Genomic DNA, 18,491 nt, shown 5'->3' on the forward strand with positions numbered 1-18,491 from the left:
GTTGTATGTAGCATACATATTTTGATAAAAATGTACTTTGAAATAAGCATACAAATCACACCTGCAACACCCATCCCTGGAACTGCATGTGCTCACACGTATCATACTGCTACTCCACATTCTCATCAAAGCTATCTTGAACCAACCAGTTAACTTTCACAAAATGGGATAGGGCTTATAAATACTCCACATTGAATATTCAAGTGAATTAAACTTGTGCATCTTGGCACACTGCTTGTACTCTTGCAGTCTCAGTGGAAGGCTACACTATTGACTGCTCTTCATGTTATTAAACTAAACAGCATTAAAATGCTAAGTGATTAATGTCAAATGGAAAAAATATCCCAGAGGTGAAGTGCCCAAAATCACAAATATTTTTTTTGTTTCACTTATATTGCAACTGTCAATCACCAAATGCCAGACTCCTCTAAATCAGTCCACTGCTTTATGCTATAACACAGATTGGAACACAGCTTTCAACTTGCAGTTCAGAGTCAAGGATAGTCAATTTAATTTATTGGTATTTACCATTCCAAATGTTAGTTTGATCTTCCTTAAATCTGGTGTTAATGTCAGGGGAAAAAAAATCAAAAGCTTTGCACACATACATGCATGTCTTCACAATCCCATGGTATCACAAAGTCTATTCACAGGAAAATAATTGCGTCTAGGACCTCACAAATGCAATGCAAGAGTAGCCAGTTGTTGTAATAGCTAGATTGTGGTGGCAAAAGAATATATATAGGCCAGAGCACTGAAGAGACAACCCTTTGGTGAAAAATAACTGAATGTTTTAAACATTGAGATGTAGATTCAACACTGCAGGTGATTGATAAATATGTTCTTAGTCAAGTTTGAATCTTGAAATGGCACATCTCACGCTAACACACCACTAACCACAAAAGTAAAAATGTTGACTATGCCCTTGTAAACCAAGTGATCATAAGTCTCCAGGAAGTCTCTTATGAATCTAGTTTTATTTTCAAAGATCTCAAAATCAAAGATGTAAAATGAGACATTACTTTGCTCAAATTTATTTGGAACCATCGCAGAAAGCTAAATGCTATCCCAATGTCTAATCTCCAGCCATGGACTCAATACCAGTATATCAAGTTCAACTTTTGCTAAGTAACTTCATAGACAGCTTTCACAATACATAATGCATTATTAAGGCTGCTTTTTTTATGAAGGAGTTTATTTTATAAAGAACTAGTAGAATCCTTATACAATTACACACAGTAGATTTGTCTAAAAATACAGCAACTTATAGAACTGTATCAATTTCTGATGTTCAGGAGTATAATGGCCAAGACCTGCAGCATTTGTGCAGCCCAAGGCCAGAACTAAACATCTGCATTTCCACTCCTGATCGGTTGGTACGATCTACAAGGGTGTGCATGGCTGCAAGGCTTGACTGCAACACAAGCTCATATCATTCTGGCTGACAATTTTGTCCAAGGAACCATGCATACAAGTTCAAAGTAAAAGTACATATGTCACCGTATACATCCCGGAGATTCATTTTCTTGCTAATATACTCAAATCCAATAATAGAATTGACAAAATTGCTTCAACAGAGCAGACAACCAATGTGCAAAAACAAACAGTGAAAATTCAAAATAAAAGGAAAATAATAACAAGCAATAGAGAACATGAGGTGAAGAGTCCTTGAAAGTGGTTGCTGGCCATTTTATTGAGTACACTTGCTCACAAATGCCGATATCTAATCAGCCAATCATGTAGCAGCAACTCAATTCATAAAAGCACACATAGTTGTCTTTCAGACCAAACACTTTAAAGATGTTTAAACAGACACTTAAAAAAGCAAAGAATACAGATCTAGCATATTTAAATGGAATAGGTGTAAATGGGCCAAAAAATAGGACTGGGCTTAAAATTAGAAGGACACATTTTATGCTGTACAACTACAACTTTATGGTTAACTACTTACTTGTAGCAGTTCATACCACTGGATTCTTCAAATCTATGATGCTATGACCCAAAATCACTTATAGTTGATCTAGGAAAATATGTCTAAAGAGACATTAACTACAGAAATTGCTTCCAAACAAAGACCTACCCTAATCCTTATTAACAGTGGTAGAACAAGTCCAGAAGTAACAGCACAGCATATCAACCCGCCCCCACCCCCCCCCCCCCCCCGGCAAAGGGATACACAATATTTAAGCACATTCCTTACATAAAATTTGTCAGTCATTGCTTACTACTTTTGTTCTAAAGATGTTAAGAGAAAAACAATAAGTGGCAGAAATCAACAGAAAGAAAAATTAATAATCTTGACAAGGCCACCCTCGTTAGTTGGAATATTCAGTTGCAGGTTGTAGACAGAAGATGTATTGCACTGGAGAGGGCATACAGGAGATTCGTCAGGATGATGCTCGAGATGGAATGCTTCAATTACAAGATACTGGCTAGACTGCATTCTTCTTAAAGCAGAGGTTTCCAAGGGAATAATTGACATACAAAATTATGAGGGGCACAGATAGGGTAGACAGCAAACTTTTCCTATACAAGACCCACCAACAAAATGTTACTCACCAGTAACTTCTAAACCAACCTCATGTCCAATTTTAATCAACATAATTCTGTAATGGTAGCTCCAGGATGTGGTAGACTGACAAACAGAAGCTATGCCTGAAGTACATGCAAAGGTATATAAAAAAGATCTTTAAGACGCAAAGAAAATCTCTGCAGTTCCTAAAGAATTAACACCTTCAACATTTCCCACTCTCCAGTTTCCATGTGTTTCTCCAACCCCCCACCCCCACCGTGACAAGAGTTTCTTTTGGGTACTCTAGTTTCCTCCCATATTGTACAAGGCTTGATCTGTTGAATGACCACTTCAAATTGGTGGGGGGAGGCAGAAGGTGTAGTTAACAGGAACACAAGGAGAATAAAACGGGGTTAGTGCCGATGGGAGCTGATGGTTGTAAGAGACTCCATGGGTGAACATAGAACACAGCACAGGAACAGGCTTTTCAGCCCACAATGTTGTGCCAAGCCAATGAAATTAGTAATCAAATGTCCAACTAAACAAATCCCTTCTGCCTACAAAATGGCCTTCAATTTGCCTCATTTACATGCCTATCTAAACTTCTAAGAATACTTAATGGTATCAGACATTTCAATCCTGAGGAGAAAGATGGTACCTGTCTACCTATGTCTCTCAATCTTATAAATCTTCCCTCAGCCTCTGCCAATCCAGAGGAAACAACCCAAGCATGTCCAAACTCTCATGCCCTCTTATCCACAATACCATAAGGTATAGGAGCAGATTTAGGCCACTGGCTCATCGAGGCAACATCCTGATAAACCTCACTGCACCCTTCCCAAAGCCTTGACATCCCTCCTATTGTGGGGTGACCAGAACTGTATGCAAAGCTCCAAGTCCATCAAACCTTACAACTCCTCCCTCGGAGTGTCAGACACCCTGAGCTAATAGGCTGGTCCTGGACTTATTTCCACTTGGCATGATTAACTTATTTTTATTTAATTATTTATGGTTTTATATTGCTATATTTCCTCACTATTCTTGGTTGGTGTGACTGTAACGAAACCCAATTTCCCTCGGGATCAATAAAGTATGTCTGTCTGTCTGTCTGTAATGATGGATGCCGCATTTTTGAGGCATCACACCTTGAAGATGTCCCAGATACTATGAAGGCTAGTGCCCATGATGGAGCTGACTGAGTTTACATGTCTCTGCGGCTTATTTCGATCCTGTGCAGTAGCCACCCCCTCCTCCCACCATACCAGGCGGTTATGCAGCCCGTTAGAACACTCTTCACGGTACATCTGTAGAAATTTGCAAGTGTCTACAGTGACATTTCAAACCTCCTCAAAATCCAAATGAAATATAGCCACTGTTGTGCCTTCTTTATAGCTGCATCGATATGTTGGGTTCAGGATAGATCCTCAGAGATATTGACACCGAAGATCTTGAAATTGCTCACCATTTCCACTTCTGATTCCCCTATGAAGACTGGCGTGTGTTCCATCATCTTACCCTTTCTGAAGTCCACAATCAGTTTTTTGGTCTTGCTGACACTGAGTGCAAGGTTGTTGCTGTGACACCACACAGCCAACTGATCTACCTCACTCCTCATCACCATCTGAAATTCTGCCAACAATAGTTGTGTCATCAGCAAATTTATAGGTCGCATTTGAGCTGTGCCTAGCCACACAGTTATGGGTGTAGAGAGAGTAGAGCAGTGGGTAAGCATACACTCTTGTGGCGCACCAGTGTTGACTAACAGCGAGTTGGTGATATTTCCAATCCGCACAGATTGTGGTCTTCCAGTTAGGAAGTCAAGGAACCAATTGCAGAGGGAGGTACAGAGGCCCAGGTTCTGGAGATTTTCATTCAGAACTGTGGGTATGATTGTGATAAACACTGAGCTGTAGTCAATAAACAGCATCCTGTATTGTCCAGGTGATGATCCAAAGCTGCATGAAAAGATGATGTCAAATGTGGCCTAACTTTTGTGTTATAAAGCTACAACACAACTTCATGACTTTTCAACCCAAGTAGCCACTATTAGCAAGCTATGAACTTGGACCCCAAGATCCTCATCATTGCTGTTAAGGGTCTTATTCTTAACTGTTTACTATATCTTTACATTTGATCTACCAAGCTGCAATACTTTGTATTTAGCCAGGTTAAACTCCACCTGCCATTTCTCTGCCCAAATCTGCAACTGATTTATATCCCACTGTATTCTTTGCCAATCTTCTACACCATTGACAATACCATCAGTCTTTGTATCATTTGCAAACTTACTAACCCTCCCATCTACATTTTCATCCAAGTGGAAAGGCCTGTTTCAATGCTCCATGATTCCATTTAAAGAAAACAGGATTCTGGGAGTTGGTCACAATAGACAAGCATTGCTTTAGCCCTTTGAGTTCTGTACCACAGACACTGATAATTCTGCCAAATACTCCAATCAGAACATTGTATTATCCATATGAGGTTTTACACCCATAGTCAAACATACCTTGGATCTTTGATTTGTGTGGAGCCCTTGTATTCCCAAACAAAAGCAAAAGTGAAAAATGGGCATTTTACAAGTTGCTGAATAACTATTTGTGAAAATTATTAAATGAGCTCATTTCCCTACCCCATTCCCCTGAGACTGATTTCATATTGTACACACTGTAGGGACTCATTAATTTTATTAGGCAGAATTCACCCAGACTGTTAAAGGACAAGATCACCATGTTATGCTGTATGTTACTGTCCCCAGGATATACAAATCCTGCCCCCAAAATGTAATAACATACAAGACGATCTAACCCTTGTACACACAACATTGCCATTTGTTTGCGGTTGGAATAAAGTGTACATTAGAAGCAATTAAACTCATGTCGATTTTTGTCAACACTTCTACAACACTGTGCAATCTATGGCCAGCAGGGCAATGTAAACAAGCATGAATTTTTAAAAAGACCAATTAACTTCTGCAGTCACAAATATGCATCTAATACCACAGATAAACAAGGATCCAAACCTTCTTAGTGGGTTATGAAAAAAAGCTCTATTAATTTTAAGCCATTTTTAAATTCCTTCACAGTTGAATGGTAAATTATTTGGTCCTTGCCTGAAGATTTGATTTGGAATTTGTGCTATATCTCAAAGGTCCAAAATAAACCAAGCAATCCCAAAATGCAAGATGAAGAGAGAAGCTCTCTTCTCGCTTCTGCCATCAGTGAAGTGGTACAGGAGCCTTGGGTCTTACACCAAGTTGCAAATGGAAATGAACGTTGTGCAACCAAACATCCCCACTTAGCACATTATGATGGAAGGAAGTTTACAGATGAAGCTGCTGAAAATAATTCAGTCCAGAACACGGCCCAGAGTACTCCTCTAGGATCATGTGCTCTCAACATTCACTTCCTTTTTGCAACATATGACTTCAACTCCTGGAGGGTTTTCCCCTCTGACTTCAGCTTCTGATGTAGTAGGTAATCACTCTCCCTTGACCTCTTGAATTTAGCTCTTGGACAAAAGCTATGTGAGGTCTGGCACCAAGTAGTCCAAACAAGGCTCTGACTAGGAATTAGTAAGCCGGTATTGGCAAGTGCATGGTTCATCAGAGATCTGCCAAACATGCAATGAATTTTATACATGCCTGGGCTATCTATCTATCTACCTATCAATCTATCTATCTACCTATTTATTTGAAATATTGTCGACTGATGCCAGTTCTGCAAGTACGTCATAGAACACTACAGCACTATGACCAACTATCAGAACATATTGGCTTAGAGCTGCAACTAGTTCTGAAGCATAGCTTACATGCAACAACCTTGAATTTATTTTTATTTTCTTCTCAATTACACTTGAGAAGTAGACACCTCAGACAACTCAATACTGTCACCAAAACTTCAAAGTACCCTTGGTCACTATGAGAAAGACAGTTCTATAATTCCTGATAGTATCAGCACAGAAACTAAAGATGGTGGATAATCATTCCCGTTTCATCTGTGGAAATGGCAAAATTCTATAAGAAAGGTTCATTTCCATTTTACCAAGGCTGGAGGTAGAGGCGATGATAGTTGTTGGTAGACAATACAACTGAACAGTAATGTCTTAAGTAACATTCCACCGTAAAAGTCTCAAGCACGACTCCCAATCTCTGATGAGTTAGCATGTCAATTGAAGTTTTACAATTAGCCTCAATACCCCATAGCCAGGTATATAGAAAAGGAAACTGACTACACATTTCCTCCCTATTAGAAAGCAATAGTCGAGTTTTGCAGGATCATCAAATGTGGACATGAAACCAAAATCAGGCTGGATGTTACTGAATGACTCACCAATATACTGCCACCTCCCACTGCACAAACTTAAATACACAGCCGCCTGCACCCATAGGACTCTACAATCAGCATCTTAATACGTGGGAGAAAAGAAAACAGCCACTTGGGTTTTTTCACTCAGCATCATGCTGTCCCATGGGTGAACACATTATATGGCACGAGTTAGAGGCTAGGAAATTGACTGAATGATTCCTCCTTCTGCCAACTCCCTTAACAAAAGGTCACCTGTATCTAGTGAGCAAGGGAAGTCACTAATACATGGATTTCCAATCAACACAAATACTCAAATCCAGTAAAACTTCTCTTCCTCATTCACTCATCCAATTAGCTTTCAGCAGCTGGCTGTTACATTATGGCGTTTTAATGCAAGTTAACAGCCCTCAAATAGACTCTAGAGGCTAGCTAACTGTCCCTTCAGAGTGACTGCTCATTGTGAACAGACAGCTTCTAGTGGTTCAAAGACCTGATAGCAAGCAAGCTTCAAACTCATTGATGGTTGAATGAAGGTTGACTTGGTTTTAAACCTTCTGGACAGATGTCAAGAATTTGTGCATAATCTTGTGCACTTGGTCTGTCCAGGTATCCAGTGCCCAACAAGAACACACAGTTAGTCTCCCAGAAATGAACCAGCAAAATTAAATAACCACCAGCTAGCAACTGGAACTTGTTCAGAAGAAGCAAGCTACTGCAGAGCATTCACCTGAAACAACCAGCTACCCAAAAGCAGCCTGTGCCCTGCCAAGCTGAGAGGGTCCCAAAGATTGGCAGAAAGTGGATTGAAGTTACAACTTTCCAGACATTACTGAAGTATTGGGCTCAGAGCTGGAAGTGACTATATGATGATTGGGGGTAGGGGGTGGGATGGAAGGACTCTCAACAACCTCATCAATTCATGTGCTAATGCAAATTATTGTGCGCTGTCTCGTATGACTGGGTGATCATGATCTTCCATCTGTCCTTAATCTGATCGTTGCCTGTGGGGAAGACCTCCTTCACACTGTTCTTATTTGTTTCTCTATCCATGAGCAGGATTGTTTTTGGCAAATTATTCTAAAGAAGTGGTTGGCCATTGCCTTCTTCTGGGCAGTAACTTTAAAAGCCATTATCAATACTCTTCAAAGCCTGGTGTCAGTCATCACATAACCAGGACTTGAGATATGTGCCAGCTGTTCATATGACCATCACCAGCTGGTCCCATGGCTTCAAGTAACCTTTGGGGGGTGGGGGAGGAAGAGAGCTAAGCAGGTGCTACACTTACCCAAGGGTGACTTGCAGGCTAGCAAACTGATGGGAGCATTTTACACCTCATTGGTAGAGAGGCATCTCCATTCCTCCCCCACCCAAACAAAAGAATTAATACTTGCATATCAATTTTAAGATAATGTTCCACTGGATAAATGGCACGAAGAACAAGTCTAAACTCTTCTCTAGCTCACATTCATGGATTCACACAACAGACAAGAGCCCTTCAGCTATGACTATACACTGACCATGAACAAAACCATATGCTACTTCATTCTCTCAAAATTCATGTCAAATTCCTATAACATTCAGTCACATTTACAAAGTGTTTAAGATACCCAGAACAAACTCAATTAGAGGGAACATGCAAGCTCCACACAGACAGTATTGCATGACAAGATTTTACGACTGACGCTGTAAAGCATAAACTTCTAACTGTGCAACAATACAGGTTTCAAGTAAAATTAATGGAATTGCTGAGAGCCATCATAGATTTGCTCAATCGAAATGGTCTCCTTCAACATCACGGAAATAGAATCAGTCTTAGAATTATGCAGCATGAAAAGAGGTCTTTCATCCTGTTTATGGTGACAAATTGCCTAACTGAGCAAGTCCATATTCCCAACTAATCAAATACCTTATAAACATGATTGTACCCACCTCCACTGCCACTTCCACTGGCAGCTCTTTCTATATGCTCCCCCTCATCACCACCAGGTTCAGGAAAAGTTATTACCCTTCAACCATCAGACACCTGAATCAGTGTGGATAACTTCACTCACAACTCTGAACTGATTCCACAACTTATGGACTCACTTTCAAGGACTCAACAACTCATTTTCAGTATTTTTTTTCAATTTGCATCTCGTCTTTTGTACATTGGTACTTTGTCAGTCTTTGTGTAGTTTCAGTCATTCTATTATTTCTGCTCTAAGAATGCCTGCAAGAAAATGAATCACAAGGTAGCATATTGTGATATACACTACAGGCAGTCCCCGTGTTACATATGAGTTCCGTTCCTGAGTCCATCTTTAAGTCAGATTTGTACGCAAGTTAGAACAAGTATATCTGGTATTATTTAGCGTCAGTCAAACATTTGTCTTGTATATATTTTACCTTTCTATGCATATAAAACACTTAAGAAACTTATGTATTCCAATAATTAAACCACTGCGTTGCTTATAAATAATTGTAGCTCTCATCAGGGCAGGGCCTTTCACATGCTCCATTATTCTCACTTTATCCTTTAAAATTGTTCCGATTGTTGATTAACTGTAGCCTAACACTTTTCCAATGACCGATGGCGTTTCACCCCTTTCCAAATGCTTTATTATTTCCACTTTATTTTCAATCGCGATCACCTCCCGTCAATGGAGCAGAAACACTGCAGGTGGCGGGTTCCGAGCTCCGCCTGCTCCCAAGGTCCACTGGGTCCTAAGGACTACCACACTGAATTCCCCAGGTCCTAAACTCCACCACACAGACAGGCTAAATGGGACAAGTGGGGTCTGTGCTGGGTTTGGGTATTTGACCCTCCACAATATTCCGCGTGGGAATTTAAACTGGAGGTGGCAGTATTTTTTTTTACGAGGTCGAGTTGCGAGCTCGACATCAACCCGGCACGGATGGTACGGGAGTCACTGGTTCGACGTCAACCCGGCACAGAAGCAGTCTGTCACTAAATCGAACTCGGGAACCTCCATTCTCCAGCCATGCGCTGATCTCACTGCGCCACCAGCCGACCGGAACCGGGGCGGGGGGGGGTCAGGGTGAATCTTGCTAAGAAAAATATAAGCCAAATACAAAGCTAAACACTCAGTGTCAAAGGCAATGACATAAAATGGTGGACAGCGTTCTCCTTCCGCGGTTCGTAAGTACGAGTTGTCGGTAAGTCGAACATTCGTAACTCGGGGACTACCTGTACGTACTTCATTAATAAATTTACTTTGAACTATCTGTGTGGAAAAAGTTGCCATCTGATCCCTCTTGAATCTTTCCTCTCTTACTTTAAACTTGTGTCCTCTAGTTCTAGACTCCACAATTCTGGGAGAGAGTCGCTAGTCACCTCATCTATGTTCCCATGATTTTATACACCTCTACAAGATCACCCCCACCCCCAGCTTCCTACACTCAAAGGAAAAATTGTCCTAGCTTATTATAAGCCCTCCAGTCACACAAACATCCTTGTAAATCATTTCTAAACCCTCTCCAGTTTAATGATATACAAATAAACTATTACAGGATGACCAGAAGTCACAGTACTCTAAATGTGGCTTTACCAAAGGTCTTGTACAAATGTAACATAGAAATGTGGTATATAGATATTAGCTGATATAATTGAAGCAAGAGGCAAGACCATTAATAACTGCAAAATGCAACAGATTTAAAAGCAAAAGGGAACTAATGTGGATAAGGAGACCAAACAAATAGAACAATAAAAAAAAGTGACCGCTGCTCATCTAATATATAGGATATTCTATGCACAGGCATACAATGCCCTCCAAAACATGCCTGAGTATCAGATCTCAGTGTTAATAGTCTAGAGGGAAAAACAAGGCTTTATTTTTGAGTGACAAAAGGTACAAAGGGAATTCCATTACCTGTTCAATCAACAAATTCCTCCCTATAAAGATCCTTCTGGCCTTTTTAGTGTGCTTTAATAGCAGCTGGTCAAGAACAGCTGCAGATATTCTCAGTCTAGTTGGGCAAGGAATTCTCAACATTTCCAAATCAGGATGGGGAGTAGCTTGGAAAAAAGTCTGCTCATGGTGCTCTAATGAGCTTGCTCCTGTTATTGTTACTGGATGTAAAAGTTATGGCCTTGGAAGGTAATGGGCTAGGCAAGGAGTCCATTTTGTGGATGGCTTACACCATAGCCAATGCACATCAATAGCACGGACAATACACAAATAAAGTTGCTGACCTGGATAGCATCCAGCTTCAAAAGCTGCCGGAGTTGCACCCCATCTGGAACGGCCTTGTAAAAGTGCACTGGAACATCAGGGGTCAAGTTTTGCCACAGGATACCTGTTCTAATGTGCTCGTGGCCACAGTATGGCTGGTTCAGTCAATTTTCTGATTACCACTGACTCCTTTCCATCCAACTGATGCTGGTCTAGCCAAGATCAGACCATTGGAAAGGAAACAGTCTGGTCCAGGATACTTTAAAAAGAATTGGGGGGTGGGGAGGGAGAAGAGAATTGCTTGGCTAGAATTGCAAGTTAGCATGAAGCCCTTTAGATTAATGGAACTGCATCATCACTCCCAAAGGTATACCAAACTTGCTTGGGCAATGACTCAAAAGGCTTTTCTTTGCTTGGCAGTAATAGTGGCAAAAGTTGTAACAACACTATTACCAACATATTAAACATTCCTATTATGTGTTTAATTTTAAACCCTTGACATTATGGATCTTGCCGTCCAACACACACACAAAAAAATGAATTGACTCATCTAATGCAAGTTCTTTCCATTCTGAACAACAGCCATTTAATGTTCAATAAGTAACAGCAGTAAAAATCATTTTAAAAAATGACTCCCCCCCCCCATATCACTGGTTCTGTCACATGAAAGAATTCAAAAGTCTCAGCATAACTTTTGAATGTACTAACGAGTTACAACAATCTGTTTTGAGAACAAAGGTCATTTAGCCCAGCAAATCTATTCAGACACATTAACTTGGCCTTTGTGTCAATCCTTTGTCTCTTTAGAAATCCATCTAAACTTCCACCCAATTAAGAAAACTTGCAATACTGTGGAGAAACCCACATAATCTGAAAGTATTACCAGCACTGCTAAATTACAGGACCAGAAAATGAACATGTTATTGTAACTTTAGTATAAATTAGTATTAAACTCAAGTATAAAAATTATTAAATTCCCCATGTGTAATGCATTGTTGTGAACCTGTTTAGTCAGAATACATTCAGTAAACCTTTGCATCAGAAATAAAATACAGAGTTGGGCATTTACACACAAATAAGGAGTTGCTCATTAAATTAATTTAAAATTCTCAACTGGCATTTGAAGTCAGTGTCCAGATCAGCAGTCCAGCTAGGTCTCTGGATTAACAATTTACCACCAGAACCACTAATTACTCTAACACTTCTGTCACCAACATGAAGTCTCAACACTTTCATGTACAGCGATTGTTTGGGACATGTCTCATCAACCAGCTGGTCCTTTTCCAGTCCCATGCTTATGAGGATTATTTTCCTCGTTTAGTTCACTACCTCACCATAATGATACGTACACACATTCCTGACAAGATAAAATGTTAACCACAAGACCAGAGGGAGCCCAAAAAAACTTACAAACATGGAAAAGAACAGGTGGCTGTACCTGAATTTTAAAAATAAACCTTTAATTTCCTGAACTGCAAATTTTTCACCTTTCAGAGTGACATTATAACAGAAACAATCAATTATACCATTAATTACATACTAAAAGGCTGTCTACTTTGCCGAATGCAAAAAAAAAAATTATCCTCGCAGTGCAAAGTCATTATACCCCACCATCCATTTCAAGCAAGACCAACAATTCTATACTAGTAACCACAGACCAAACCCACTGGTGTTGTGCTGTAGCAATCCATGAAGAAGATTATCACCAATTATCACAGACAGAATTACTTACATGCTCAACAAGTCAATATTTCAACTCCTCCACCTTTCAGTTAAACAAACCATTATATTCCTTGATGGCCAAAATTTAAAACTTTATATGATCTGCTAACCTAGAACCAGTAAATGAAATGGCCAAGGTTTCAAAACAATTAAAAGAAAAAAGGGTCTTTAATGTATCATGCATATGATACCACCAGAACTATTATATGTATTTTTAAATGTATACACACACGATACTTGCACATAAAGATACACAATTAGCTAAATAAAAATATGCATTTACATTTAAATCTGCACTAAACTTAGAGGAAACGAAGCATCTAAAATAAAGCTGAATCTATTACCTGAAACAAAGAAACAGAAGGAAAACGCACAGAAGAAAAACACAAGAGTAACTCGGGGGGGGGGGGGGAAGAGGAAGAAGGCTAACAAACACTTATCAGCTGTTGCATATCACACAAAGGAATAGATTGGTGTAAGCAGGGGGAGCGGCAGTGCGGGGCGGTGGTTGGTGTGGAAGGAGCCGGGGTGCGGGGCCGGGCCCGACCCCACTCCCGGGGGCCGCTGCCAGAGGTGGCCTAGTGGGGGGCACAGAAGCCTAACTCCCAGCCTCACTCACCTCGAACCTGCTCTTGGTGACTCCATTCATCCTGCCGCCGGCTCCGGCCCCCCTGCCCCACTTGTCGTCACTCGGTTCGCCGCAGGCGGAAGGGTTATTTCTTGCTGGGGAGGGGGGGTGCTGATTTCTTTTATTCTCTCGCGGCTTCAACTTTTCAACAAAAACATTAAAACAAAAACACACAGGACTCTCCACCCACCTGCCAGCATCCTCGCACCTGATTGGACTGCACGCGCCGCCCGGTTCACCGCAGCTTAATCTACCGTTCCCGTTTGAACCGACCCCCACTGTGGATACTAGCACCACCGCCCTGCTCCCTGCCCCCCTCCCGGTTCAGTATCCCCCGTTGACAAAGTCAGGTGTTAAAGAAATCATCCCAAACTCCCGCTTCCGCCTCGGGCCACCAGCTGACCGAGACACCCAATCAGTGGCGGCCTTACGGAGCCGCTCCGGGGAAAAGAGGCGGGGATCCAGAGGCCGGACGTCACTTTTGCGGAAAAAAAACAATCGTGGTATGAGCTCCCTTTAACATTCTGGCCCCACCCACTCGCTGTGACTGACATGTCGGTCCCGGCAAACGCCTGTGATTGACAGGCTGGTCCAGATAAGACGCGCCCTCGACCTGTAACTAACGGAATGACTTCAGCAAAGACCCGCCCACCCCCTCTGACTGACAGGCTGACCCCGAAAAAAGATGCTCTCCCAGTCTGGGAGAATTAACATTTTATAAGTAATATTTTGTAGAAATATTTAAAATCTCATATAATACATACAAAATGTAAGTACAGATAAAATTAATTACTTTGCTGTAATTAAAACAAAGGAAATTATAGACCTGAAAAATAAAACATTTGAATTTGTTAAAGACTTAAAAATATAAAGTTTTAATTTTTGATATGCATTTAAAAATATATTGTGAAAATTTTAATCACAAGTGACTCTGCAGATGCAAAATACTAGAGGCAAAATGGACACAAAATGTTGGAGGAACTCTGCAGGTCAGGCAGCAATTATGGAAATAAAAAAAACAATCAACGTTTCAGCCAAGACATTTTTTCAGGACAATTATGCAAATGTTACCCTCTTGGGGGAAAAATGCCCTACTCTTAGGCGCACTGGACACTGCCTACCTATATGACTAAATTTAATGAGTGGTTTGCTTTATTACACTGAAGTGCCACACGTGGATCTCCAAAAGCTGGCTTCTTCTAAGTATTGACACATGCTGGAAAAGCGCCAATTTACAGAATGAAAGATGACCCGATGAAGGATCATGGCCTAAAACATCAACAGTTTCTTCCCCTCCATAGGTGCTGTCTGACCTGCTGAGTTCCTCCAGCATTTTGTGAGTGTTGCTCACAGTTTCCAGCTTCTGCAAACTTGTGTTTATAACAAGATATTGTATTTTTTTTTCACTTTAGAGATACAGCACAGTGACAGGCCCTTCTGGCCCAATGAGCACGTCCACCCAATTACACCCATGTGACCAATTAACTTCCTAACCTGTACGTCTTTGGAATGTAGGAGGAAACCCACGCTGTCATGGGGAGATTGTACAATCTCCTCACAGGCAGGGGCAGGAAGTGAACACGAGTCGCTGTTCGCTGCAATAGAGTTATGCTAATCACTATACTACCTTGATAGTTGGAACATTGACTTTACTTACTCCCTATCTTTTGCTTTTTTTTGCACTACTTGTTTAATTTTTTATATACACTCAGTGGCCACTTCATTAGGTACACGTGTGCAGCTGTTTGTTAATGCAAGTATCTACTCAGCCCAACATGCAGCAGCAATTCAATGCTTAAAAGCATGCAGACATGGTTCAGCCCAAACATCAAAACGGGAAACAAATATGGTAAGTGCGGCAGTTCTGTGGGTGAAAATGCCTTGTTAATGAGAGGAAGGCAGCAGTAACACATATAACCACGTGTTACAACAGTGGTGTGCAGAAGAACATCTGTGAATGCACGACATGTCAAACCTCGAAGTGGATGGGCTACAGCAGCAGCAGACCACACACACACACTCTCAGTGGCCACTGTATTAGGCACCGAATAAAGTGTCCACTGAGTGCATAAACATCTGAAGATTGGTGAGGAAATTGGGAAATCTGACTGTGGGACAGGTCAAACAACTACATGATGTGGTTGCACTCACAGAATCATATGTGAAAGTGTATGTAGCAGATGACTCCATCACAATGCCTGGGCACGCCTTGTCCCTCTGAGAAGACAGACTTCTAGATGCAAGATTGTTCATTCTTCAGTACATAAGTGTAAGAAATGATTATTACTCTGCATCCGGTTCAACATAATAAAAACACAATAACCACAATGTACTGATTGTACGTACATAAAGTGAAACTAGGTGATGTGGATGTAGCGGTGTTAGGGTGGAAATGGGTGGAAGTGTGAATCGGCCTGGGAGCTTGGGTGAAGTAACTGTTTCTGAGTCTGGTGGTCCTAGCATGGATGCTACGTAGCCTCCTCCCCGATTGGAGTGGGACAGACAGTCCGTGAGCAGGGTGTGTGGATCCTTCATGACATTGCTGACCTTTTACCGGCAGCTTTCTGTATACATGTCCTTGATGGCAGGTAGGCTGGTGCCCGTGATGCATTGGGGAGTTTTCACTACCTGTTGTAGAGCCTTCCTGCCCACCACACTACAGTTTCCATACCATGCAGTGATACAGCTTGTTAGGATGCTCTCTACTGCACATCTGGAGAAGGTCTGGAGAACAGATGTGCATAGTCCAGCTCTCTTCAGCCTCCTCAGAAAGTAAAGGTACTGGTGAGCTTTCCTGACTGCGAAGGTTGTGTTCTGGGACTTAACAGAGGAGGTGGCATGTGCAGAAATGTGTAGCCCTCAAAGTCCTCAACATAAATTCCACACCCTAGAAAGTCTTGTGGCAATGGGCCATACATAAGCAAGGAGGCCTCCAAGCAACACACACACAATGCTGGAGGAACTCAACAGGCCAGGCAGCATCTATGGAAAAGAGTACAGTTGACATCTCAGGCCGAGACTCTTCAGCAGGACTGGAGAAAAAAAAAGATGAGGAGATGTTTAACAATAATCATAGAGCCTCAGGTGATAAATCAGTTGAACAATATGTAGAAGCATTGCTGGAGGTAAGAGGCACCAAATGTAATCTGGATAGGGAACTCAACATATATCATCGAGAGTATCTTAGCAGAACCACCACAGACTGAGCTGGCAAATCTTGAAGAGCAGTTCCCGGACATTGAACAGCAATGAAACAGGCCATATGGCTCACAATGTCTGTACCTTGAACCAACCAGGTCTGCCTACATATGGGCCATATTGCGCCATTCCCCACCTGTTCACATGCCTATCTAAATGCCCCTTAAATCACTATCATATTGGCTACCACTGCCACCCCTGACAGCATATTCCTAGCTCCTACCACTCTCTATGTCAAAAAATTGCCTCACAAATCTCCTTTAAATGTTCCCACTCTCCCATAGTAGTAGCAGTGTTATCACTCGAGTCGATTACGACATTCTCCTAAGGTGTTGTCTATTGGTGGGCCCTCAAGTGGCTGTAGAGGCTGATCCAGGATGCACATAACCAAGATGTTAGGACACAGTCTCTTAATGCAGAGTGACAGAGCGTGACTTCGTTTAATGTGGAGAGGCTGATGCACGGGCAGCCTCCACGTGGTCCTTGACAGATCAGGGTCAGGGTCCAATGGCATGGAATTCAAGGCAACTGGGCACCCCTCTCTGCTGCAGCCTTCCTCCACCTTCACTGTTATTGTGCTGCATCATTATTTTCCACCAGCTCCACCATTGGGGGCTTGGTTTGATAACTCTTGGTCTGGAACCTCCCTTTGACCTTACAGCCTTGGGTGACCCTACCAGGAGCTAAGTGCCAGATGGCTAAACTCCAGATGGAATCGCTCTTGGGATCTCAGGAACTCATTATCCTCTCATCCAGAACAAGGTGATGATCCTCAGAGAAGACATAGAACTTAGAACAGTACAACATAGTCCAGGCCTTTTGACCCACAATGTTGTGCCAACATACTCCAAGATCAATCTAACCCTTTCCTCCCACATAAACTGTTCAGTTTTCTTTCTTCCATGTGACTCTCTAAGCGTCTCTTACTCTATATGTCGCTAATGTATCTGCATCAGTATCTGCAAGGATGGCACCCAATGCTCCCTCAGCACCAAAGCCTCCCCTCTTCACTCCTCCCCCCTCCAGTTCAACACATGGATGAACAACACAGGCTACCACTGTCTACATCCCCTCCTTGTCCTGTACCTACCACCCACATCCCCATATACCGACTGCTATCATCCTGGTCCTCACCTCCCCCACATTCCACCACCTTTCCAGTCATCATGGATTCACCTTCACTACTGAGCAGATGAGAAGATCTCTGGGGAAATCTTTAGGACTGTATGGTGGGAACCCCGGGGTCCTGAAGGAGTGTGCTGAGCAGCTGTGTGGAGTTCTCCAGCACATTTTCAATCTGAGTCTCAGCCTGGAAAGGGTCCCGACTGTGTGGAAAACATCATGTGTGGTCCCATTATCCAAAAAGGGCCAACTGAAAGTCTTGAGTGACTTCCGTCCAGTGGCCCTGACCTCACTCATCATGAAGACCCCAGAGAGGCTGGTCCTGACTCACCTCCGACCCTTGGTCAGATCAGCCCTCGATCCCCTGCAGTTTGCCTACCAGGAGCACATTGGAGTCGACGATGCTGTCATCTACCCGCTGAGCAGAGCCTACTCCCATTTGGATAAGCAGGGCAGCACTGTGAGGATCATGGTTTTGATTTCTCAAGTGCCTTCAATACCATACAGACCTCATTGCTGGGGAAAAGCTCCGTTCAATGCAGGTTGGCATTTCCATTGTATCCTGGGTAACGGACTTCCTGACTGGCAGACCACAGTGTGTGATTTCAGAGCTGTGTGTCAGACATGGCTATAAGCAGCACTGGGGCCCCACAGGGGACTGTATTGGCTCCCTTCCTGTTTACCCTGTATACCTCAGACTTTAGTTACAACACAGTCATGTCATCTGCAGAAATTCTCTGATGACTCAGCAATCGTTGGGTGTTTAAAGGGAGGAGGAGAAGCCAGTCTGAAAAACACACTAAGCAACTACCATCAACAGATCACTTGCAATA

General features: G+C 42.1%; 1 protein-coding gene across 3 annotated transcripts in view; it reads right to left on the bottom strand.

The window, feature by feature from the left end:
* The window catches only part of LOC132384824 (F-box/LRR-repeat protein 20), a 163,732-nt gene extending 150,002 nt beyond the window's left edge, over nucleotides 1-13,730 (bottom strand). Inside the window, exon 1 of one of the 3 annotated variants that reach the window (XM_059956381.1) lies at nucleotides 13,330-13,730. In XM_059956381.1, coding sequence (XP_059812364.1) covers nucleotides 13,330-13,359 — 30 coding nt within the window. In that variant the 5' untranslated portion in view covers nucleotides 13,360-13,730. The remainder of the gene's footprint in view (nucleotides 1-13,329) is intronic. The other 2 variants (XM_059956382.1, XM_059956380.1) reach the window with 2 other exon arrangements.
* Between the last annotated feature and the right edge of the window lie 4,761 nt (nucleotides 13,731-18,491).

This window comes from Hypanus sabinus, chromosome X1, assembly GCF_030144855.1.
Source record: "Hypanus sabinus isolate sHypSab1 chromosome X1, sHypSab1.hap1, whole genome shotgun sequence".
Taxonomy (NCBI): domain Eukaryota; kingdom Metazoa; phylum Chordata; class Chondrichthyes; order Myliobatiformes; family Dasyatidae; genus Hypanus; species Hypanus sabinus.